The sequence below is a fragment of the Notamacropus eugenii genome, chromosome 5, assembly GCF_028372415.1.
Source record: "Notamacropus eugenii isolate mMacEug1 chromosome 5, mMacEug1.pri_v2, whole genome shotgun sequence".
In the NCBI taxonomy this organism is placed as follows: Eukaryota; Metazoa; Chordata; class Mammalia; order Diprotodontia; family Macropodidae; genus Notamacropus; species Notamacropus eugenii.
This window is the reverse complement of record NC_092876.1, coordinates 155,597,278-155,624,494: the sequence shown is the minus strand read 5'-3', so window position 1 is coordinate 155,624,494 and position 27,217 is coordinate 155,597,278. Positions and strand designations below refer to the sequence as shown.

General features: G+C 35.8%; 1 protein-coding gene across 3 annotated transcripts in view; it reads left to right on the top strand.

Moving 5' to 3' along the window:
- Positions 1–27,217, top strand: part of ARHGAP42 (Rho GTPase activating protein 42) — a 379,722-nt gene that overhangs the window by 289,300 nt on the left and 63,205 nt on the right. For 2 of the 3 annotated variants that reach the window (XM_072611293.1, XM_072611296.1), the window contains exons 10-13: positions 682–782; positions 3,876–3,985; positions 10,870–10,948; positions 12,455–12,494. In XM_072611293.1, the coding sequence (XP_072467394.1) occupies positions 682–782; positions 3,876–3,985; positions 10,870–10,948; positions 12,455–12,494 (330 nt within the window). The remainder of the gene's footprint in view (positions 1–681; positions 783–3,875; positions 3,986–10,869; positions 10,949–12,454; positions 12,495–27,217) is intronic. The other variant, XM_072611294.1, reaches the window with a different exon arrangement.

Genomic DNA, 27,217 nt, shown 5'->3' with positions numbered 1-27,217 from the left:
AACCATTCATTTATAAATTTTCATTGAACAAATAACTAATTTTACAAAGACATTCCCCAGTAATCTGTGATATGTTAAGACCTGCTGCTCTATACCTGTGATCTTAGTAAGCAAGACATAAAACCAGCTTTGTTCCTCTATCTGATTCCAGGTAGGGTGATTCAGGAAATCTGGCCCAGAATAGTTGTCACACCTATGCTTTACACCTCTCGCATGAAATAGTTTGAGAATTATCATAGTAGCTACTGGAACAAGAAAGGCAGTATTCACTTTAAAGGCTATGAAAGTAGGGTTGCTGTCATTGGAGTCATTCAGCAGTATAGTGATGTTAGAGCTACCTTGTAGCCTATCTACCTTCTCCCTTCTGACCTGACTCCCCGAAACAGTGAAGCGCTGTTTGCTGTCACCGTACCTGTATTGTGGCTTGGGGGTGGACATAAGGAGGTTGTTAAAAACATGATTGCCTCCGGTCTATATTAGAAGGTTAGACAATGTCCTCAGTGATCTTAATGCCATCCTGCACTGGTTCAGGCTGGGTAGGTTAGGATGTGCCCCAAATCGTAAAACCAACAGCATGGTGCTAAGATGTAATGCTATATTCCATGACATGAAGCAATATACACACATGGATTTCTATAATATAATCAATTGTAGGATCTAACTTGTCTTCTCTCATTTTAGGACCTCTTGGCTTCACATGGATTAAACATTACTGCACTTATGATAAGGGAAGCAAAACATTCACAATGAGCATTTCAGAGATGAAGTCTAGTGGAAAGGTGGTGAGTAGGGGATAACATGCAACCTTGTTTTAAACTTTTATCTATGGACATTTTAATTTTAACGAACATCTTTCTTTGATTATTTGTTCTTAATAAACTACACAATCCTTGTTTTCTGTAGTCTTACATAAATAATTAGAACAGTGAGCATTTTATTTTGTGTCACAAGCAAGGGACTGTGGTCTGGTTTAGGAGTCAGGAATCAGATTATGGTGGAGTGGTAAGGGAGCTCAAGGGCCGTCTCATCAAACTGTTTTATTTTATAGTATAAGAAACCAAGGCCTAACCAAGCTGAGTGACTTGCTTAAGGGTCATACGGATAAGTGTCAGAACAAGATTTGAACCCAGATCCTTTCACTACAGAGCAAATCAGTCTTTAAAAGTTATTTTGGGCACTGATTGGATAAGAGATTTATCCAAGATCATGCATCTTCTATGTTATTAGCTATACTTGAACGCAAGGCTTTGATGCAGTGTTGTATAATGGAAAGAGCACTGGCCCTGTAGTGAAAGGATATGGGTTCAAGTCTTACCAGTGACATATAAGGTCTATGGTCATGGACCACTGTTTTATCATCTCAATGTCCAAGACAGTCTTTAAAGATGGAACTGCTATTCTATGGTAGTGGTAATGCAGTTTTCATATTGGCAATACTCTGTACTAGGGGCAGCTAGGTGGTACAGTGGATAGAGCACCAGTGCAGGAGTCAGGAGGACCTGAGTTCAAATGTCACCTCAGACACTTGACACTCAGTAGCTGTGTGACCTTGGGCAAGTCACTTAACCCCAATTGCCTCATCCTGGGTCATCTCCAGTCATCCTGATGAATATCTGGTCACTGGATTCAGATGACTCTGGAGGAGAAGTGAGGCTGGTGACCTGCACAGCCCTCCCTCACTCAAAACAAAGTCAAGTGAAGGTCATGTCATTATTTCTCTGATGGGGACGAACACACTCTATGCTAAAAATAAGTCACAAAATATCTGTGAGTACTTAAGCTAAACTCAGTAATTGCCTACTGATATGGTAGAGTGGAAAGAGTATGAAATCTGAAGTTGGAGAAACTGAGGTCAAATCCTAGGTCTGCCTTTTTATTAGTTTGTACAATTTATTTGCCTTCCCTGGGCCTCAGTTTCTTCACCTGTAAAAGGAGGAGGCTTTTCCTAAATGACCTCTCTAGGATGCCTCCTAGCTTGGAGCTTGTAAACTAAGATAGCACTTCAGGCTTTTCCTAACTTTAAAAGAGGAGGATGTGTAATGACTTTATATCTACTGTTTTCTTTCTTATAAAAGTATGGAAGGATTAATTTTAAAACATTGTGAATTTAAACTTGTCAGAGTAATCATTAGATCTACATTTGCTCAAAGGACGAATGGGATGGTTTGTAGGAAAGGTGAGCTGCAGAACCCACTCTTCCATTACTCTGGGTATGTTGAAAGATGATAGAGTTACGTGTAGGAATTCTTTGTAATTCAAGATGTGTTTTGAAATATTTGCTAATCATGAAGTTTATATTCAATATACATATTCATTCATATTGACAATTTGTTTAATGTAATTGGCTTCATTTCTTTAAACAAACAGAATGCCATGGATCCTGTTTGGTTGTTAGTAGATTTTAGTGAATTAAACTAAAGGATATATTAATGAAGAAGAAACCTGGTGGTGAGGAAGTTTTCATTTTTCTGAAAAAAGGGGAGGGATATTTATTTAACAGAATAAATTCTATTTATGCAAAGTGCTGCCTAGACGCAGTTAAATAATCAGTTTCTACCCTTGAGAAGTTTTCAGTTGAGATTAAGAAATAATGTTATGGTACAAAGAATAGTGAACTATGCAGTCCAAAGTGTTCTGCTCGTCAAAAAATCTATTCTCTTTTTGCTCAAGATTACTCAAATAAACCAGGTGTTCTTTTTGAGCAAACTATTGCCAAGAAAATTAATAAGAACCTTACTATAATACTAGTTGATATAAGACAGAATTTGTTATATGTTCTGTGTTAGACTTAACCAGCAATCATAAAAGAACACAATTATCAAAAGGGATTACTTGTCAGGTACTCTCACCTACATAGCAGTCACATGGCAGTGATCATTCAGTATAGTAAGAGTGTCTATAGAATACCTTTAGAATTACAGTATTTAGCATACATATCTCTTGGATGGTCGTGAAATCTGATTTGTCACCAAACCATGACACTGCTACAGGTTAACCATTTACTTTTTCCAGTAATTATACAATTTATTCAGTTCTGGCATACCAAAAAGAACTAAAGAATGTCCTAATGATCTTGAGGGGAAATGTTATTTTTCTTTTACAAATTATATACTTTATAACTAATTGCTATATGTTATGGGAGCAATTTAGTACTAATCCTCTTTTTAAAAAAATGAGTACATAAGTATAAGTGAATTTATAAATATTAATTATAATATATTCTCATCCATTTTATCTATGAAATCAATAGCTTGACATTTAATTGACTATTACTTGTTAGGAAAAATGAAAGTTGGGCAACCATTAGGTGCGTAAATTCCATGAATTTCCAGATTCCATGGAAAATCTACAGAATGGTGGTGCAGTGGATACAGCACCAATGCAGGAGTCAGAAGGACCTGAGTTCAAATCTCACCTCAGACACTTGACACTCAGTAGCTGTGTGACCTTGGGCAAGTCACTTAGCCCCAGTTGCCTCATTCTGGGTCATCTCCAGTCATCCTGATGAATATCTGGTCACTGGATTCAGATAACTCTGGAGGAGAAGTGAGGCTGGTGACCTGCATAGCCCTCCCTCACTCAAAACAAAGTCAAGTGCAAGTCATGTCATTATTTCTCTGATGGCATGGTCTTCTTCAGCAATAAAGGATGAATACACATAGAATAATCCATGTAGTTTTAGATAAAACTTATATTATGTTTTCATTCCCATTTCCACTTCTCCATTAAAATATATGTTCCTCTAGGGCATTTTGCTTTGTTTTTCTGTCCAGATGTCTTAGAACAGAAAGCAGCACATGTTTGAAGGCTTAAATAATTGTTGGATTAAGTTGCTTCATTGTTTTCATAACATGTGACTTTGTTGTTGTTAACAGAATGGTCTTGTCACTAGCTCACCAGAGATGTTTAAGTTAAAATCTTGTATCCGAAGAAAGACAGATTCAATCGACAAACGATTCTGCTTTGACATCGAAGTGGTTGAAAGGTTTGAACTTTTCTTTATAGTTATTTTATGCTGAGGAATAAGTAAGTTCATAGTGCCTTCAAAGCAACATATAAATGTTCGCTATTGTTATTATTAATAGTAACAGTAGTAGTGCTATAGTAATATAGTAGTAAAGCTCAAAAGCCTTGTGAAAATAAACCAATTCAGTGTCACAACATATACATTCATAGAACATTAACTTTCTAGAATAGAAACATAATGACAATATAAGTGATTGTGCTTTAGAGAAAAAACATGTAATTGTCTAATGTTGAGAAGCTTAGGCTGAGAAACTTTCCATTTCAAAATGGTAGCATCAAAGTATGTATCAGAACTCTTACTTTCAAGATGTAGTCATTTCATTTTACTGAACTCCATGTGTTAATAAATTTCTACACTGTCACACTTGAAACATGATAGCCTAGAGTTATGAAACCAGTGAGAGGTTGAAATACAACTACTTTACTGGGCATCTTGGTGGTGCAGTGGATAGAGTGCTGGACCTAGAGTCAGGAAGACCTGAATTCAAATGTAGTTGTGGGTACATACTAACTATATGACCTTGGACAAGTCACTGAACCCCTTTACTTCATTTTCCTCAATTATATAATGGGAATAATAACATCATCGGGGTTGTTGCAAGGATCAAGTTAGATAATATTTGTAAATCATGTAGCACAGTGCCAGGAACATAGTAGACACGATCTAAATAATAATTCATGTCCCCTCCCCTTTACTGATACTATATACGAGGAAGTGTTGCATAGTGGATTAAGATCTGGTCTCAAAATAAAGTCCTACAGCCATATACTAGCTATGTCACCTTGAGACTAGGCATCAAACCTCTGGATGCTCAAGGAGTTGAAAATCTCTAAGTTACATAAAGTTGCTGAGCTGCAACGACAGAGGAATTTCCTTGCCAGGATTTCTGTCCACCAGTGAAATCACAGATCCTAGCCAGAGCAAAAACAGAACAAAAAAAAAATATAGTCTGTGTTCACATGATGTGAGAAATCTCTGCTTTGATCCACTTTTAGAGATCAGTGATTTCAAAGGTGTAGCTCTTCCTTCCCCTGATGTAGTTTGTTCTCCTTCCATATTCTGTGCAATTCTTGTCCAAGCTTCCTCCTAAATGTTAGAAAATGCTGAGGAATAGTGATTTTTTTCCCAGTTTTACTCAGATAACTTCAGGAGCCAGGATGGGAGGGAAGAGGGAGGTTACTGGAGGGAGCAGCAGTATTTTAAAAAATATTGTTTGTGTGGCAGAGTGCTGGTGGGGTGACAGTTGGTAGCATGAAGCACTGAAAGCAAAAAGAAGTGTTGTTGTTTTTCAGTTCTCTAAGTCATGCCTGACTCTATGACCCCATTTGTGATTTTCCTGGCAAAGATACTGGAATGATTTGCTATTTCTTTCTCCAGCTCATTTTACTGATGAGGAAACTGAGGCAAACAGGGTTAAGTGATTTGCCCAGGCCCACATAGCTAGTAAACTTCTGAGATGAGATTTCAATTCAGGAAGATGAGTTTTCCTGATTTCAGGTCTGACACTATCCATCTAGTTGCCTCACCTGTGTCTTTTTGATAAAGTGACCTTAAAAACTCACTGAGTCTTTTTCCCATTTCTGGCTTGGCATCTTCTGTGAGAGTTAACTATGTTAAGTTATTTGAGATAGTTCCATTATCAGTGGTCAGTCCACTGAAACTGACAACAGCATGTGGCATCTCCTACCCTCCGGTAAGAAGGTGGCATGCTGTAATGGAAAAGAAGGACTTTGGATATGAAGTGTGAGAATCTGAGATTGAATCTCCATTTTCCTACGTACCTGTATAAATTCAGAAAGTTCCCATAACCTTTCTGGACCTCTGTTTCCTCATCCCTGAGAAGAGGATGTTAGAATATGCACAGTGTCGCACAAGTCTTTTGGGACAGCCTGTATCCTCTCTAAATCCTTTGAAGAAAAAAAGATATAAATGTGATTTATATGGGTTAAAACCAGTGTTTGTTCTTTTTCAGATACGGTCACTAAGTAATTGAGACTTTGTTCAGAATAGTTTTGGATAAGACTGTCCTATTTATCAGTGTGATATACTTCATTTGTGTATTACCAGTCATTTTTGGAAGGAGAAAGGAAAGAAGATAAATCTAGTTTTGAGAATACAAGATGTTTTCTGCAAAACCAAACTTATTTTCATTCCTTTTCAACCTGCTTCTCCTTCAGATTTTACAACATAATGTGCAGCACTTCACTCTTATTTGTAAATTTCGGATTAACTCTTCCCTCTCCTGTTGTTTCATTTTCAGTGGGTTGCCAGTACTTATCAGTTTTATCCCCACAACATTACTCAGATTTATTCCTTATCTTTTACTACTAATAAAAGGATAGTGGATAGTGGATAGTGGCATTAGCCCCTTTATGTGTACTCTTATCTTCTCTCTCCTCCGATATACCAGAATAATTTTTCTAATGTATATGTGTTCATAGCATTCTTCTCTGAGACCTTCAGTGGCTCCCTTAGAGGCTACTAAAACTCTTTTTATGTAGCATTCAGAGCCCTCCAAAGTCTTTCCAACTTTATCTTATATTTTTTCTCCCTATAAATTGTCTATTCCAGACAAACTGAACAACTCTCTTTTATTAAGTCTCCATGCCTTTGTTCAGGCTGGACCCTTTGCCTGTAATGCCATCCCTTTACTTTTTACTTTCCATCATGTTCTTTATAGTTGAATTCAGATTCTGCCTTTTTCAGCAAGCCTTCCCAAAAACCACCGTGTACTAAGATCTCATGTTGTTAATATTTTGCTTTGTGATGTGGGGTCAAATGCACAGTCCACAGGTCATATATGGCCCATAAAACTCCAACAACAGTCCAATCCAGATTATGATATAATTGGAGAATATTTAACAAAATAAGTAAAAATGTAATAAAATAATAGATAATATGAATATGTAGTTTTCTAAAGTCATTGTATGGCCCACATAGATCTTTATGTGTGATTTACTGACCCTGTTTCTATTTGAGTTTGACACTACTGCTCTAATGCACTTTGCATTTTCTCTTGGTTATTTAGCCTTTTTTATGAATGTATAATCATTCTTCCCTTTCCCATATTTTAAGTTCCATGAATATCAGGATAGTCTTACCTAAACTCTTATTTCTCCCACTACCTACATGGTTCTTGGGTCCCAGTAGAGGCTTAATTTTTCTTGTTTTTGGTCAGGACCTGCAATTTCAGTGATGTGGGGGAATTAGCTAAGGAATCTATTGCCATAGTAGAGGAGCTGTTCTGTAGCTTGTACTCTTCAAAAGTTAGCTGGGGGTCCTGAGAGATTAAATAAACTGCCTGGTATTAACAGCTTGACTTCCCAACTCTGTGCCAGGCTGGTTCTCCTTATTCTATTGTATGTTCTTTTTAAAATATTTTTAAAAAAATTTTGTGGGATGGAAAATGGATAATTTTGATTACATTAACTTTTTAAAAATTTATTTTATTTTCAGTTTATGGAATAAAATAAGCATTCCCATAATAGTATAATAAAAAGAAACTGAAAAACATGAGCCTGCAAATATGTGCAACTTGCTATTCTTTTTACGTATATAATAAAGTTAACATCATATATTTTTTCTTCCTTGCCCTGCGTTAGAGATGACTGTGGTTAGACACAGATATATAAATGTAAAATTATTTTATACATACTTCCATTGATCAGTTCTTTCTCTGGATGCAGATAGTGTTTTTCTTTGTATATCCTTTGTTTTTAATTTGTGTATTTACAATTGTCAAAATGACTTCATTGCTCAAAGGCATTCTTAAAACAATATTGCTATTGCTGCATACATTGTTCTCTTGGTTGTGCTCACTCCACTCTTCATCATTTCGTGCAAGTCTTTCCTTGTTTTTCTAAAATCATTGAGCTCATCATTTCGTATAGCACAGTAACATTCCATTGTAACCATACACCACAGCTTGTTCAGCCATTCCTCAGTTGATGGGGATCTCTGCAGCTTCCTGTTCTTTTCCACCGTTAATGGAGCTGCTACAAAAATTCCATTCACATTTAAAGTTATAATTACTATTTGTGAATTTCCTTCCATCTTATTTTTACTGTTTTCCTTCTCAGCCTTTTTTATGCCGTCCCTATAACCTTATCTTCTCCCCCTACCCTAAAAGTCTGTCCCCCATGCGGTTCTCCAGTTTTCTTACCCCTCTATATGTTCAGAAGACCTCTACACCCTTCCAGATATACTTATATGTTCTTAATGATAATAATTGTGACAAAAGCCATCCCGTGTCTTCTTTACTGTGCTCAAGTTCATTTTAGGTAGCCTTTTAAGTGCTCACTTCCTAAGAAAAATCTCCTCTTTTTGAGGGGGAGATGTAAACTTCTAATGGATTCATATTGGCTAAAGCTTTGTTAAGGTTCAGACAATGTGAGAGTTATTGATATTAAATATTGAAGGAGTAATCATTAGCTGTAATTTTGAAAAAAGTCTATCGACTCACCTAGTCACGCATTTAAGATTACTTCTTTTTATCTAACCATTTTTTAAAGCTATATGGCAACATTTTGTTCCCCTTTTTTCTTCTGCATAAGTGATTTTTATTCCAGAAATTTTAGATCATGTGATCAGGTAAGACTATGGTTGAACTGCTGTACAGTTTTGGAATTTCCATCTATGAGAGGCAGCCATTTTCTGAACAAAAAGAAATTTTCTTTCCTTACGAAAATTGACTCAGCTTTCAGCTTATGGAAGCCAAAGTCCCTCTTTTTCAGTAATGTGAGTTTGTAATTTGCATCAAAAAGAAGCTGAAAGCTTTAAAGAGCTGAATATTATGAAATGTAAATCTCTGATTTTTAATAAAATACAGCATATTTTGAAATTCAAGAATTGGATATTTGAAACTTGCTTCTTTGTAATAAGGAAGAAGTAAGATTTCTCATAGCTGAACTTTTGCTGGTCAAGACAGAATGTTAAAATGAACTTAATCATTTTTATACTCATTTCTGAGTAACTGGCATTTTTGACTTTCTTTGAAAAAAGGAGATTATCTTTTCAGTAGCTTCTAGGCAATTAGATGATTCTCTTGTTGGAATGTGAATATTGAAGGGCTTTGTGAGATGAGAAGCTTACACATGACCATTGTTATCTCTGTTGTAATAAGGACAAAAAGTGATCATCTAAGGATTTTATCCTGCTTTAGGCAACAGCCAAGAGCACCAAGATTTAGGAAATCAGTTGTTATTCCTTTTTTCCGTGTACTTTCTGGGAATGAGAAATTTTAGTAATGACAATAGGAAGGTTGTAAGAAGCAAGTGCCTAAAAGTGGTCTCATTCTTCATGCCAGTCATATATTTTAATGCTGTAGAAAATCTATAGCTCTAGTTATAACTCTCTCCAAGAGTCCTGGAAACAGCTTTGAGTTGAAATATTCCCCATTTAATTAGCCTTAGTTCCCTTGTGGTGAAGGTTTTAAGAAATTTCTTCAGTTATGTTAGCAAATAGCTGGATAGTCCCTGGAAAATTCTAGATATATGAATAATGAAGAAAAGCATTTAAAAAAAAGTTTTTTCCACAATGGTTGAAAGTAATGAGAATAATTCTAGAAGCCACACATGTGAACAGTGCTACTAACTGGTGGCCAAGCACCCCTCATCTCATTCATTTTCTTTCCATTTATGTATGTATTCCCTGTGTGTTTGTTTGCATTTATATATGCATGAGATAAGGATCGATCAAATATAGCTTTGAATTATCACCTAGAAGGGTTAGCCGTGATAGCATGGATAATTGAAATACATAAATTATTTTCAAATACATGATTTGGCTCTTCTATTTCAGTGAAGGTTTTTCTTCACATGCAGGATTTATAGTGCAGAAATGTTACATTTGTGATTCACCGCTTGCTCTGTTGTGACACATTCCCAGGAGTGAGCAGCAGTAGAGTAAAACAAGGGGAACAAATGACTCAGGACGACCTCCTGAATAGATAATCAGTATGCTTCCAATGTGCACGTTTTCTGTTGAATTTATATTGTTATCTATAACCTAATACAGGCACCAGAGACCTCATTGTGGTACAGTTTTAAAAGCTCTGTACTGTATTAGCCTAAGTCAGGAGACCCAGGTTCTACTGCTAGCACTTAAGTTCTTGAACATTTAACTTCTCTACATCTTCATTGCTTTGTCTGTGATATTAAGGGTTGGATTAAATGAACTCCAAGGTCATTGCAGCTCTGAAATTTTCTGTCTTTTAGATTTGTAGAGTTGCTATGCTTATTTTTCAAGGCCCTTTAGCTTATTTTAGGATAAAGTCTGCAATGTATAGACAAAACACAGGTAAAAATATAACTTTGTTTTCTTTCTCTTTTTTAAATGTGTATTTTCTTTTCCAATAATGAGCCTTTATCATCTCTCTTACCTACCTTCCCCCACAATTTAAAAAAAGAAAAAGAAAATCCAGTTGTTTTCTTTCAAGAAAATTAGTAGCATCTTATGAAACATATTTGATGCTATTGACCTAGTCCTTATAGACGTTAGAGTTTCTCCAGTAAAAAAGCCCTTGATTTTATAAATGAACACAAGGTTCAAATGAAATGCTAAGAGGTTATATGACTTGCTCATACATATCATGTATGACCATACATGACTATACTAACTGCAGCTGCCATATGGGGGAGTCTAGATTCAAACTGATTTCTTTTACTGCAGTACGCCACACTTAATTCAACTACCCTAGTAATTTCTGCGTGGTTGTCTTTCATAAAAATAGCTAAGCAGCAATGTTTTTTATTTACCTACCCAGGCATTTAAAAATTTAAAGACTTTGTATGTTATATAAATTTAAATGGAAAAATAAACAAAGAATATTTTTCTTTTAATAGACATGGAATCATTACATTGCAAGCTTTCTCAGAAGCAAATAGGAAACTGTGGCTTGAAGCAATGGATGGAAAGGAACCGGTAAGAGATTTTTCATTTTGTAATTTGTGTATGATAAGATTGAGTAACAGTAAAATATTTTAAATATTCTCTGTGTTTCCAAGTGGAATAAAACTATTAAAATAGAAAATCAGAACAGTAAAACAAAGAATGGTCTTTAATATTTTTTTGTTATGTCCTTGAGGAACTTGTAATCACTCCCTGTTTTATAAAATCAGAATAGTAACTTCAGTTTCTCAGGGATGGTCAGGCATCATTTTAAATGCATTTCTCCAAACTTGCCTTCTGGTTTCTGTTTTCATAGTGTCAGAGTAATTGTTGAAGTTCCTTGAATTTAATGAAAAAGAAACATTCTCTTCAATATGATGGCAAAGCAGCCTGTATGAAGAGAAGGCTCATTTTTTTCTAGTGATTGTTTTGACGTTGGTGGAAAGCCTATATTTAAATGCTAGAATGAAAACACCTGTGACTAGCAAGTAGTGATGAGAAAGGAGTCCATCAAGGTCATTCACTGAATACCCATAGCAAGGTGTCCTGTAGTCAACAATCACTTATTAACTGCCTGCTGCATGCCATACACTGTAAGTCTTAGAAATCCAAAGAAAGGTGAAAATAGTACCTGTCCCCAAGGAGCTTACAGTCTATTGGCAGAGGCACTATGCAAGCAACTACACATACTTAAATATTCATACATACATGCAAGGTAAATAGGAAGTAGTTTTAGAGAGAAAACACCAGAAAGAACTAGGAAAAGTTTTTTGTAGAAGGTATGATATGAGACTTGATGGAAGCCAGGGAAACCGGAAGATGGACGCAGGGAGGGAGAGCATTGCAGGCATCAGACATGTGGGGTAGATAGCCAGAGAAAATGCAGGGAGTTAGGAGATGTTTGAGGAGTAGCAAGGAGGCCAGTGTTGCTGGATCACTGACTATGTGGTGAGGAGTAAGGTTAAAAAATGGTGCAAAATAAAAAAATACAAATTATTTTTATATATGTTGAGCCTGCAATTCCGAAGGAGATACTAAACAGAGGAATGAGGAGTTAGGAGGGACTCATTTTGTAGGATTGCTGAACTAGAAGGTGAATTTTGGGCTGTTTTGGAGTTGAGGAGTGACAGAGATGGGCAAAGCCTAAGTGGGAAGATATGGTATCCAGTGGTTCAGAGAAGACTGGCACCATGGTGTGATAGAAAGGCTCTGATCTTTGAATCTTTGTCCTGTGTGATCTTCTGCGAGGTAGTTAACCTCTGAACCCTATTTTACTAATCTGTTAAACAAGGGCGTTGGATTTCATGACCTCTGAAGTCTTTGCTAGCTCTAGTACTAGTATCCTATGAACTTAGAATGATATTGGAAGGTAGGAATATAGAGACGATAGTTGTTTCATGACCATTAATGTGATGATTAAGCACTGTGTGATACTGAATTGATGCCATACTTGTTAATCAACTATACGTAATCCCATTGGTTGACAATTTAGATGTTTCTTAAGAAAAAATTTACTGATTTAAATACTTTATTTTTCAGATTTATACTCTGCCTGCCATTATTAGCAAGAAGGAAGAAAGTAAGTCTCTTTAATAGCGTAATTTTGTGTTATGTTTCTAAATTACAGTAAGGGATTTCTGTCAATGAAGTGTAGATGTTTGCCTCTGGGAAGCAGGGACACTACACATGTTTGGTATACCTTAGAAAGGTATGAAAGATTTCCTCCAGCTGGAAATTCTGTTATTTAACTGGAGTAACTGAGTCACACAGTGTGTTTGGGGGCAGTGCAAAAGTAATGAACTGGTAGAGGAAAATAAGAATAACTGCTGTGTTCAAGGTGGTAAGAGATTTAATTTGCATGGTGTGGTACAAAAATCAAACTTTAATATCTGTAGCCTTAATTTCCATACAATTTTGATCACACTGAAGGTGATTTGGCATAGAGAAGTCCTTTCAGTAACCCTAAGTAAATCTTAGCAACATAATTCTGTCACCACTATACTTTCAAATGATGTTTCACTAAGATTAAGAAAAGACAGTTAGACCTGACAGTTACCATAGTCCTGAGGTAAAACGGCCATTATAAACATCTGATATTTTTAAAATATATTTTTAATAAAAATGAGACATGCTGGATTTATAGCTGTCACATATATTTTTTTAAACCTGAGAACAGTCTGCTTCTAAATATGGTGATGGCTCACTTCTCGCAAGGCATCCTCCCCCATCTGGAACTTAGCTAGAAATCTGAAAGGCAGCAAAACAGGCCACTGAAATATGAGGGTAATGTCTGCTATCATGCATTCCAACTTCATGGGAGAAGCATGCAAGTTTTATAGAGGAGTTTATGAAGTTGCAGTTTCTTTCCAGTAAAATCGTGTGTGATGCCCTAATAACTAGGAACATTTTATTGATGTTTTATCATGTAGCATTAAAATAGGTTTACGTAAATAGTAACAATGTTGATATTAATAGTTTACGTAGTGTTTTACAGTTACAGAAATGTGTATTGTTTTGCAAAGGCACATAAGAAGATATCATGGAATGTTGTTTTTTTTTTAAAGTAAGCCTGAACAGAAACTGAGATCCTGATAGCAATTTATCAGAGCACAGAAAAGATATGATGAGAAATAATGTGAGATGTGACTTTAAAGAAAATAATGAAAAATCATCCTTACTCCTCAATATGTTGCGTTTCAGAGTATTTATGTCAAAGCACAATTAATACGGTACAACTGGGATGATAAAATGCATAAATGCCATCATTATGACTACAATAACAAAGAAAAATGATAAAACAGCATCCTGTTATGAAATATGGAATCACATTTTTCTAGCCTTAGCTATCTAAGTTTTTCAATGACACTAGAAAGACAGAGGGACAGATATAAGCTCAGAATACTGTTGGGGTTGGGGTGTCAATGTTAGAAGGTCAGTTCATGGTGAATTAGAATTAATTGCATATCACACCAAGAGAAAAAAGTCTTGGGGACCTTTAGGAACTTCATTAAGCTTTCAAAATAGTTTCTTTCATTTTGTTTGAATTCAGATCAATGCTTGTTTGTCACCTACAAACATACAGCAACTTTTTTAGTGCAAAGATTTGGAAACTAAGGGGGCACCATCAGATAGGGAATGATTGACTAATAATAGTTAGTAACAACTAACATTTATGTAGTGCTTACTGTGTACCAGGTACTGTGCTATATGCTTTAGAATTATTACCTCATAGATCCTCACAACATCCATGGGAGACAGGTGTTATCATCATCTTCATTTTATAGATGAGTAAACTGAGGCATGTAAAACTGAGTCACTTGCCAAGATCATACAGCTAGTAAGTGTCTGCGGCTAGATTTGAGCTCAGATCTTCCCAATTCCGGGTTCAGCATTCTATCCACCATGTCACCTAGTGCTACCTGAACAAATCGTGGTATAAGAGTATAATGGGAAGACTGATATGAACTCATGTAAAGTGAAAGAAATAGAACTAGGAGAATAATTTATCCCATAACACAATATTCTAAAGACAAACAATTCTGAAGGACTTAAGATCTCTGATCAGTGAGATGGTTAAGCTTGAATGTGGAAGACTGATGAAGACCTAGGCTACCTACTTCCTGACAGAGAAGTAATGGGCTCAAGAGGCAGAATGGGGCATATGTTTTCGGACATAAATTATATGGGAACTTGTTTTTCTTGGTTACGCCTATTTTGTTTTTCTTTTAGATTGGGAGGTAGATGGGAGAGCTGAATATTTGAGTAAAATAAAATAAAGCAAACATCTACCACGTCTAAGTTACTGTGCTAGGTTGGTTTTGGAGATATGGAGACAAAAAACAAGATGTTTCCTTCCCTCAGGGCACTAATATTGTATTAGAGGGACAACCAATTAAAACAGATAAATAGATGTTACAGGAAACATTCACCCCCAATGTTTAGCTCCATAGACAGAAAGTATAAACAAAGTAATTGACAGGAGGGAGAAAGAGAAAGAATGAATAATTGGTTCAAGGAGGGGAGGATTCAGGGAAGGCCTTGTCTACTCACCTGAGACATTTTCTGTCCTACTAGGAAAAGTAGGATTCTGTAATGAGAGAGGTAAGGTGAGATTGGATTGAACTTTTGAGCTAGAAGAAGGGAGATGGAATGATTATATGAAGGGAATAAGTTAGCAATCTGATTTCACTAGAAGGGAATGTGTGAAGGGGAAAAATATAAAATAAGACAGGGAAAGTAGATGGGCAGGGATTAGATTGGGAAATTCTTTAAATCTGAGCACATTTGTATTTTACCCTAGAAGCAATCAAGGGGCCTTTGACATTTTTTTAGCGAAGGAAAGAGGTGACAAGATCTGCTTGATGTTTTAAGAATATTATTTTGGTGACTTTGTAGAAGACAGAATTAGAAAAGGGAGAGAGAATGAAAACAAGGGGGCCACCTGGGAGTTTATTGTATCAGCTTAGTTGTGAGGGCCAAAATCTAGGGTAGAGTACGATTGAATGGAGAGAACAGGAAAGATGTCAGAGATATTGGCATTGGAATAATTGGATTGGAATAATTCAGAAGGCTTGATAGCTGATTGAATGTGGGCAAGTACAGAGAGAAGATTTAAGGAACATTCCAAGATTGTATGACTAGAAGAAAAGTGCTACCCACAACTACAACAAGGAAATTTAAAGAAAGAATGAAGAAGGGGGAAATATAATGAGTTCTATGTTGGACATTTATTTGAGAACCTTTTAGGTAAATCTAGATGGAATTGTGAAGTTCAAGAGACATAGGATTGGATATAAAGATTTGAAAATCATGCTTAGAGGTGATAATTAAAGCCATTGGAGTGGAAAAGATCACTAAGGGAGAGTATTTATAGAGCCCCAAGACTGGGGCTAGTTGGACACTCACACTTATTTTTAGTATTTTATAATGTGGATTATTTGAATAGGACTTTTTGACCTAATGGAAATGATGAATTGCAAAATCAGGTAAGCATTGCTTTGTTTCACCAAATCAAAGATATACAGGAAGAACAAGGAAAGTAAATGTCTCTCATCTAGAGACACTCTGGATTTCTTAATTACTGGGAGGCCGAATGAACAAAGACATGCTTTGTCAGTTGTATGTAATTGTAAAGAACTTTTTAAGAAAAAAATTTTCCTCCCTTAGTGCTCCACTAAATTTAATAGCTTTTGTGATGTTCAATTTCCTTTCTCACTTGATTGTACTTCTATTAAAATGCCAAGCCAAGCCTTGGAATTCTCAAAAGGAAGACAAACAGAAAGAAAATAAGTTTTATTTCTCACTAGTAACCTCTTAAATTTTTTGTCTCAGACTCCCCACTCAGGAGGAAGAGTCCTACTATTGGATGCCAAAGTAGAGGACTTTCGTATTAACTACTTTTGTGCATCACTTCTTTGTATTTTCAGTTCTTTCTCCTCTTTCTCCTGGTTATCAAAGGACAAGTCAGATAGAGAGAATGAATTCCCAGGAAAACAGCAATCAGGCTATTCTTTCCTTCTACCCCCATTCTTAAGTGTCTAAACTGGGGAGGAGAAGGAGAGGAGAAAGGTCTAGCAGAAGTAGCACTTATAACTAATCCTGGGATGTGAGAGCATGTCCGTTGTAGTAAAAAGAAGTATTAGAAAATCTCCTAAGGAAGCTGGCCTATAACCAAAAGGGGCCTGATGCCCATAACAAATTCTTACCTTCCCTGTGGCCCTGGTGTGTCTACAAGGCACATCTAGAGTAACAAAAAGTAACAAAACAAACAAAAAAAAATTGTTCTTTCCTAAAATGATTTACTCTCATAAATAACCTTCTTTTGAAAAAGACTTTTCCCTCCCTTTTCTGTTTATATTAAATTTGTTTCAGTTAAATTCTTAGTGCCTCTTTAATATTGGCACAGCAAAGTATGTAGATACAAATTTTTATTTTCTCTTTCTAAAATTTTTTTCAACTTTTCTCTATATGTGATTTTCCTCAGTCTATTTCCAGACAAATCATCCTTGTTTTCATCTTGCAAAACATTCAGAGATTGGTTCTGAAGAGATTGGTTCTGTGGATAATAATCCACATTCTGAGATTGGTTCTTGCTGTCCCTGGAAGGTGAAATTCTGATTGCTTATATATTGTTTCCTGACTGCCTTACCCACTTGGACATCTTCAGAAACCATCAAAAGAACAAATAAAGGAAGAAGGAAGTAGAGCATAGGTCTTTATTAGGAGAACAGGGAAATGCAAGACAGCCAAAAGAAGGACTGCCTGTGGTGTTCCTTCCTGCTCTTGCTTTGTGAACCTAGTAATAGGACAATAGCTACATTAGAGCCAGAGTCCATCTAACAAAGCACCAGCCTACTTGCTGTGGGTGTGCCACTGACTTCTTAATTGTAATCTTATCCTGCTCCAATAAAGCATTGGATTTGAAGTTCCAGTTCTGCTAATATCATTATTATGTTGGGTAGATCACTTCCCCTTTTTAGGATCCAGTTTCCTACCCCCTCAAATAAAGGAGATGGAGTAGATAATCTCTAAGATTTTCTTTTTTTTTTTTAACCACCTTAAACATCCATGAAATTTGAATGTATTTATTTCCAAGGATAAGAGATTTTCAGCCACCGTGATTCATTGTTGTGTGAGGGACATAGCAAAACCTATCTGTTTTCTCTGCCCCATTAACCCTCTTGCTTGTGTACGTTTTCATTGGATTTGCAAGGTCTGTATGAATTAGATTTGTCAATGTCCATTTAGAGGCATAGATCAAACCTTGGATCCAAGGAGTTTTATACTGAGCAGATTGCAAAGTCCTTTTCACTCATTGTTCTGTTCACTTTAGAGAACATTTTTTTAAAGTCATAATTATTTTTGATTACTTGGCAAATTACAATTAACATGGGCATTTCTGTGTGCAAAGAAGCCCAGAATGGAGCATTATACATGAAACTGAATCCTTCTTACTGATAGCTTGCTTATTTAAAGCAAATAATAAATTCAACATCTTAGTTTTAAAGCTGCCCAATTTGTCAACAATACTGACAGAACCTTCTCTTCTCTTCTGTGTCTTTATACATGGTTCAAAGATCATTTTTCTTTTTTTTTTAACATTACTATCACTTTTCTCCCCAACCCTCTCCCCCCATAACAACAAAAATAACAAAAACAAACATTCCATTGGAACAAATGTAGTCTCTATATGGAGTACGGCCACCATTTTCCTCTAGGCTGACTCACTTACCCCAGCCTGCCTTCACTGTTACAAGTCTGAGGTCCCCTAGGGACTACAACTACATGACTGTGACTTAGCATCCTGTGGCAGAGGGAGTAAACTCCCAGTACTCAATGGAGATTCTGATCCCCCCCAACTCATGTGTTTCTCATATACACAGAATCAGACACAAAGAGTCTTTTAGCTCTTAAACATAAAACATTTTGTTAACTACAAACTAAAAGCAAGAATAATTATTATATTGTCAGAGATAAGCAAAGGAATAATCAATACATCATAGTTCATCCATAAGTCTAGGTCTCATGTCCCTAATAATTCATGCCATGTCCATGAGGGAGAGTGGATACATTTATAGAAAGCTATAAATCTGACTCTGACATCTTACTCCTGAGTAAGGAAAATCCATGTACTCAGGACAACTCACAACTTTGGACAGCAGGCCTTTATGCCCTTGATCCCTTCAGGAGTAGTCTGCACTACAAGAAGTTGCCTTTCTGCTAGCTATCCTTCTGGCTCTCTCTGCTTGCCCTGTAAGTCAGATGTGCTTCTCTACTACTCTTAAGTTAATGAATCAAAATACACTCTTTTTATCTAAAAATCACCTTTCTATGGCACTGAGAAAATGCATTAATACATTGGCAGGTAGTTCCCTTAAGCTGCAGAACTACCACACTTCAGCTTGGCTCTCTAAGCAATGCAGACAAGACCAGTCAAGTATCTGTTCAATAGAATTCTATGTAATCTCATCAGTTCTCAACATCTGCTTACAACAAAAGACTACGGTTATCTCTCTGGGCCATGCAAACAAACTTGGCAGCCTTTTCTCTTAGCATGATATCACTTCAATCCAATTTGCTTCAAATCCACTCACTCATATAGCAATATAAATATAAAATATAGTAGAATATATTTCCCTCTTCTATTTCATTTTCTAAGATCAGAGGGCACAGTAGAAAGCAGTGGCACAAATTGTAGCAGAGATTGTGTTGTTGAGTCATTTCAGTTGTGTCTGACTCTTCATGACTCCATTTTGGGTTTTTTTTTGGCAGACATACTGGAGTGGTTTGCCATTTCCCTCTCTGGTTCATTTTGCAGATGAGGAAACTGAGGCAAACAGCATTGTTACTTGCCCATGGTAACACAGCCAGTAAGTGTCTGAGGGGAGATTTGAACTCTGGAAGATCAGTCTTCCTGTCTTGAGGTCCAGCCCTCTATCCACTGCACCACCTAGCTATCTGCCACTCAGCAGAATCTCAAGATTTTTCTCAGCCTTGACTTCCACAATTAGCATGTTCCAAGTATTGCAGCTAAAGACTTCCTGTCAACTGACTATTTCTTCTAGTATCTTCTAATGTTAACTTCTTAATTATTCCTAGTGTCAGTTTAGCTCTTCTGCTGCGTTTCCTGCCTGTAATCTGCTGGCTCTATTCAGAGCATCCTCATAGGGAATAATTTATCTTTCAGTTAGGAAGCAAAACTCATAAAATGCACCTTTTTGTAAGAAAGGAAATCAACATCATTATTTAATCTTCCCATAGTGTCCAAACAATTATCACTTTGTGAGTTTTTACCTCTCAAACTAAAAGCAGTCATATGCAAATGAGCTGAGCAATAGGGCCAAGTATCTGGTTTAATAAGTGAAGGCTCTTAATAAATGCTTCTTGATAGGACTTGACCTCAAAGTCCTATTACCTCCATCATTTTTCTGTCTGATAACATCTTCTCAACTCATTCATTCTAAGGCTAGTTTTCTTTCTAGTCCTCTTAATTATTCATGGGTCTTCATATTTTATCATAAAACCATCTTTCTTCTCCCATAGATTTTATCATTTTTCCATGCATAAAAATTATTTTCCTGCCCATTTAATCAACCAAATTCTTCACATATGAGAGGTACAGCACTTTATATACATTTCAATTTTATTCTGTTCTTTTAATTTACACAAAATTTCATTTTCTTCTGGTTTCAACCATCAAACTGCACACATACAAAAGGGGACAGTATCTTACTCAAGTAAGTGCAGTCAAGCAAAACCAGTCCATGCATTGGTCTTGTCCAGAGACACGTAGAGATATTCACAAACATGTACATCTGCCACATCACCTCTCTGAAGTAGGGCACATTTCATCATCAGTCCTTTGTAGCTGTAGCTGGTTTTTGCGTTGATGAGAGCTCTTGAGTCTTTCAAAATTTAATTTTACATTGTTGTAGTCAATATATAAATTGTTCTCCTAGTTCTTGTTTCACTCAGTTCAGCAAGCATGATGAAAATCCTTTAAAAATCCAGAGATTTCAGAAGGATATAATACCATCCCTGTCTGTTTTGTTGGAGAAGCAACTGCACATATGTGAAACATGTATGTGGACACTATAGAAATTTGCCTTGTTAGTGATTGATGTCTGTTGTGGTGTGTCAACTAGAGTTTATAGGTGATTTGCCTATTGCCAATTTTTTATTACTGGTGCATTTTGTTGCAATCTGAATTTTCCTTTTCTTTATTTTCTGTAAGTTATTGAGCCATCTTATGTTTCTTCTGTTGTAATGATAACAATATTGACTGACATTTATAGAGTACCTACTGTATTCCAGGCACTGCTGGAGGTACTTTACAAAGATTATCTTCTTTGATCCTCACAATAACCCTAGGAGACAGGTACTATTATCAACCTGATTTTACAGTTGAAGAAACTGAGGCCTACAGAGATTAAAGTCACTTACCCAAGGTCACTCAGCTAGTAAGTGTCTGCTTTGCCAGATTGGAACTCAGGTCTTCCTGACATTAGACCATTTTGGTCCTCAGTAGTCATACAGGGCTCAAATGTTTGATTGTTTGCATTATTTAACAGGACTGAACGCATATATCCTTCCACTTCCAAAGATGATCAAGAATTGTCTGCAGTGTTACAAGTGCTAATATCAAGGACCTAAGAATAAGGATCATGAGACACTGAAGAATGGATAGGATGTTTTTGAGATTCCATGCTTCACTTAGGACACCATATGCTTTGATTGAAATACAATGTGAGAAAAACATCTCTACTAAAAAAAAGTAATCAGTATGTTGTTTCATGAGCCACTTAGAACCTTGTTTTTCTTGACTTATTTTTTTTTTCTGAGATGAGAGAGATTATTCTGTTACCTCTTCTGAAATGTGACTTTTATCTCCCCAAAGGCAACGTTTTTGGAAACACAAACCAAAAAGTGAAAGTGTGATGTGTTTTTCTTTTGTTCCTGTCTTTTCTCAAATCTATTTTTTTTCCTGTTGAAAAGCTGAAACAATATGAGCCCATGAGCAGATGATTTGGAACTTGTGGTACTAAGTCAGTCTAGAACAGCTACTGACTAATTCTGACATCTTAGGTCACCTTCTTTGGTCCACTCAGATTACAGGGAAACTTCAGTCATTTTCATTCAATTCAACAAGTATTTATCAATCATCTAAGTTCACAACACTAAGGTAGAGCTTTTGTGGCAAATACAAAAGAGTATAACAGTTACTGTCAAGAAATTGCTTAAACTCTCACTATTAAATATGTTTTTCACAGGAGTATGCTAGTAAATGTTTAACACCCAGTTCAGGGCCCAGGTGGAGTGGGGTGAGGAGATGTATGCATAGCACACACAAGTTTAGACTGCATTATTAATATTTTCTCTGTCACTTTCTTAAGTCTAGATAAACAATAAATCAAGCCTTGAATTGCAGCATTTACCAGTTTCCAAGATGTAAATTTTCACACTGATAATTTAACAGTCAGCCAGCATACCACTGGATATTCATGTAACATAGTTAAATTTTAAAAATACTTAGGTTATGATGTGCCAAAATAAATATTATGATGTTGTAGGACTACAGAGGGAAAGATCAAAGGCTAGATTGGTCTGGTAAAGATTGTCTTTCACAGTTGATCAATATTGCTGTTACTGTGTACATGTTCTGGTTCTGCTCACTTCACTTTGTATCAGCTCAAGTTTTTCTAGGTCTTTATAAGAGGAAAGAAGGATTTTAGTGATACAACATAATACAGGAAAAAGAGAACTGACTTTTGAGTCAGAGAACCTGGACTCAAATCCTGACTCTACTACTTAGAACCTTTGTGACCTCATATAACTCACTTCCTCTCCTTGAGCCTCAGTTCTCCATCTATAAAATGAAAGGAATGGACTAGAGAACATTGAATGTCCCATCTAGATCTAAATCTCTGGTTTATATGATCATATGACTTTGGACTTTATAATGATGATGAAGATTGAAAAAATCCTCATATAGTAATATTGGCATTTCATTGTGATCTTTGTCATTTAAAAATGACTTTCACCCTAGGGTACACTTGAGGTGTAACCAGGGATGTTTTGGAAGTTTTTGTTCAAGAAAGAAAATTGAAGTGTTTAAAAATACAATTTAAATTTTGAATCAAATAGAATTAAAAATTTATTCTTAAGTGGAAAAGAAAACATTTACAAGAAGTAGAGATAATCTCTTACATGAAACCCCATACTTTAAAATGTTTATAGATATGTCACTTAGGATTATCACTTCCTCTTCCTGCCCCTCCTGTCTACTCAAATTCTTTTGTGAAATACTTTTAAAAATTTCTTTCACTAAATATTTCCAAATTACATGTACAAAAAAAATATTCCTTTAAAAAATTTTGAGTTCCAAATTTTTCTCTCCCTGCCATCCCACCTCTTCCTTGAGAAGGTGCACAATTAGATATTAGTCATATATGTGAAGTCAAGCAAAACATATTCCCATAGTAGCCATGTTGTGAAAGAAAACACAAAGAGAAAATGAAAAAAATTAAAAAAGTAACATCATATACTCCAGTCTGCATTCATTGTTCATCTGTTCTCTCACTGGAGGTAGGTAGCATTTTTCATCATGGGTTCTTTGGAGCACTTGATCAGAGTACTACGTCTTTCACAGTGGATCATCCTTACAATATTACTGTTACTGTGTACAATGTTTCTGCTCACTTCACTCTGCATCAGTTCATTTAAGTCTTTCTAGGTTTTTATGAGAATATTCTGATTCCATCACAGTCATATACCACAACTTTAAACTCAAACTTTAAGATGAATCGGTGGCATCACTGATGTGGATGTTTCCTCTGGTAATACAGATTGAAACCCATCTGTGCCTTCCCATCAAGCCAGACTCTTGTCCATTGACTCCCATAAATGGATAAACATTCCACATCTTGATGCAACCATTACTACAAATGATCTCCCTAGTGTATTTAGGGCCTTCCTTTCTTTCTTTTGATATAGCAATTATACCAGTTGGAGCACATGAGTCTTCCGTTGGTTAACCCATGCTCATGCCATGTGACCAGCCCATCTTCTTTTTCCATTGTAACATTTCTTCATGTACACCTTTTCACTCCACTTCTTTTTTACTCTTTATTTGTGATATATTGTAGCCTCCTTGTGTATCTTTTTTTTTCCATCTCTGTCATTTCTTAGTGACTCTCCTTACCTTTAATATGACCATCTCGTATAGCAAACCAGTATAATTCTGAAAACAATGTCCTATTCTATTTTAATTCATTGGAGATTGTATTGTTGGATGACTTGTAGCCATTTAACAGCACTGGTAGAATATTGGTATTAAGATGTACCTTTCATGGTGGCTTTGATGTAGCCTTGATAGAGCTTTAGAGCCATTAAAAGAGCTTTGCAATTCTTCATAGACAATACATCCCTTTCTGCTAATTCTGTTTAATTTTAAACTCAGTTCTTTCTATTGCATTGTCTGTCCCAGGTATATATACTGAATGGATAAGCTCTGTGGTTTGTTCATCTAATTTCGTGTTAACAGACATTTTTCATTCACATGGTTTTTTCTGCATGCATAATTAGTCCAACTTCTTCCAAATAGTTATGGATCTTGTCTAAGAGACTTTGAAGATTTCTAGAACTTGATGCAACCAGTAAAATATTGTCTGCCTACAGAAACATGAAGAGGAATTTAGTGTTTACAGGGAATAATTCAACTTAGAATGTGTGCCAGATCTCTTCTATAATACATTTGAATTTATTAGACAAACATATATCTCCCTATTGTTTTGTACCTCACATGCTGTTAATGATTGTTGACAAAATTTTATTTTTCAGTACAATATAATCTCCTTGAGGCCAGAGACCTAACACAGTGTATGATGAATAGTAGATGCTTAATAAATTCTTGTTGATTGATTGAGAGGCTTTAAAGGGATGATTTGCTCTACTAAATAAAAACTTGGTTTTTTTTGTCAACTAACAATAAGAATGGTGAAATCTTGTGTTCTCTATATCTGTCCAGGAACTCTGCGATATTAAAGATGTAGTCTGCTGTGGAATATTGCATGTGAAAGCCTGCCTGTCCCATGCTAATATCTCACCAATGACTTCCTTGGGAGTGTTTGTGTATAGATCTTGTCTTTTTTATAAAATGTCTATACAGACAGACAAGTCGGCATATAGGTTAGTAGTTGTTGAGGATCTCTTGGTCATCATTTTTATTTTTATATTAGTAAAGTGTGAGGTTTCTTCTCCCTCTCCTCATCTTTGCAAACTCATCCCTTTGACTTTCCCTTCCTTAGATATGTTCTGAATCAGTCTTTCACTGTTCTCATATTTATGTTACTTCTTGCATGGGTGTCTTGTATATATGCTTCATCTAATCTAGCTGCCTTTCTCATCTTTGTTCTATTAATTGTCATTTCTGCTTCTTCCGTATGCATACCCAGGTCTGTAACATTGAGTCCAGTTGTGTTGGCTCCACCTCCCTTAATTGTGCAAACTTTAAAAAAAAAATAAACCTTTGCAGATCTTTTGCAACTTCTATATATTTATTGTCCTCCTTCCAAGTTTATCTTTAGATGTAAAGAGAATAACTTTGCTTAGTTTCATTTCTTACTAAAATTTCTTTAAACTCAATTTTACCATCCATTGTTTACAACTCTTTTTATGAGATAATATAATTTGTTCTCTGCAAGATTTTCAAAATAAAATTATATTTTAAACTGGTTATGTAGTTGGCTGCTATATATATATATGTATATATATATATATATATATATATATATATATATATATATATATATACATATATATATATTTTGCTTAGCAAGTAGATCGTGTGTTAACTGACTAAGTAACTTTTTAGGCTCTTTTGGTGTTACGACAATTGCTTTTTCATAATTAGTACCTATATCAATTCTTCCCAATGCCCCCATTTTTTTCAGCATCAGTAGCTTGTTTAAACAAATCAAGTTAGAATTGTTTTAGTTAGAGATCATTTTTTCATTTTTATTCTTTTTACCTTTTATGAATCAGCTGATACAGGAATGATTGCACCACCAATAACGAATCATTATTCTCAATAAAAATATAATCATTTTCATCTTTTGTATGCCATTTTGTTTTTGCCATGTCCAGTACTTTCCCGTTCCTTTCTGGAAGAATATTTATGGTACATAAATTTATGCATGATCTGCATGATTTGTATGTTGTATATGATCTGCAAATTGGGGCTTTTTTATTCATTATTTCTGATCTACATTTCCCAACATTTTTCACTATATTCATCTATTCACTTTTTCATTGAAGTCACAGAGTGCTGTATTTCATGTTAATAGAATTTGTATAGTGTTCTCAAGCTCTCCATGGAATTCCTCAAGGTCTTTATCTTTTGCAACAGATGGTGGTACATAAACTGCAATAATTTTCACGATGGTCATTTTGCAAATATTTATCATAAGCGCTGCAAAGTGTAATAACCAAGGGTTCCATGATGTTGCCTTCATGGGTGCATAATAAAAAGCAGCTATTTACCTCTGCCTCTTAGAATCCCCATTGTCCATCAGGGACAATTATTAGTTATCCCTTAATTATCTGAATTATCATAATTACTTTGTGAACAAATCAACTTCTGCATGAGACTTCTCCTGATTCTCAGTGCCCTGTGTTAGGTTGTAGTGCCTCCTCTCCTTAAAGAGTCTTGTATCTATTTTATTTTTGTTGTTGAACATTCATTTTCAGTCCTGTCTGACTCTAGGATCATATTGGATCTTGAGAAGGTGAATCTTCCTCACTCAAGGCTTGGGACTCTATTTACTGTCACCTAGTTGCCCATTAATAAATGCTAATTGATAGAAAACATTCATTTGCTTCTTCAAGGAAAACTTATGAGCTAGGTTTTCATTTAACTGCAATTTCCTTCTGTCTTCTGATTTTGTTTATTGGAAGTGTATGAAGATATATGTGATTCAGTTCCTCTAGTAGTGTATCTACCTTGCTGGTCAAGGAGCTCACATTAAGGATTGTTATTGTTGTTCTTTAGGTGTTTCCATTCTGTCAAACCATTTTGACTTTTTCTTAGCAGAGATAGTGGAGCAGTTTGCCATTTCCTTCTCTAGCTGATTTTACAGATGAGAAACTGAGGCAAACAGTTAAGCGACTTGTCACACAGCTACTAAATGTCTGAAATCAGATTTGAACTCAGGAAGATGTGTCTTCTTGCGTCTAGGCCCAACACTCTGTCCATTGTGCCACCCAGCTACCCATCACATTAAGAGTACTTATAAATAAAATAAAAGAAAACTGGTTTGAAATGAGAATTTATCTAAAAACTGTTTATTTTTTTTTCTTGTTTTTCTCTTTTCCACCACTCTGGCTCCTTCGCTATAGAAGAGGAAGGGTGCCATATAAGGCTTAGTGCAATTTTGTATATTTATTTGTTTCAAAAATTGCCGAAGAATTTACCATCAAGTGGTCCGAACATTGGGATAAGGCTCTTTGTCCTTAGGTAGGCTGATCCTCAGAAAGCAGTGCCAGTCTGTTTCTGGGACCTCATTTGAATTCATTCCAGCATGATAGACCCTTAGCAATCCACTGGCATAGCTACAGAGAAGTCAGGGTCATCTCCATGCTACAATGAGGCATCAGAATTGAATTTAATGGAGTTCTCTCTGCCAAGACTCCCCCTCAAACTAAAACTTAATAGCAGTTGACTCACAACATTGAATACTTGAATGGAATGAGCTTCCTTGTTTGACCTAAACTTATCTTTGTTGTTCTGGTCACAGAATCTCAAAA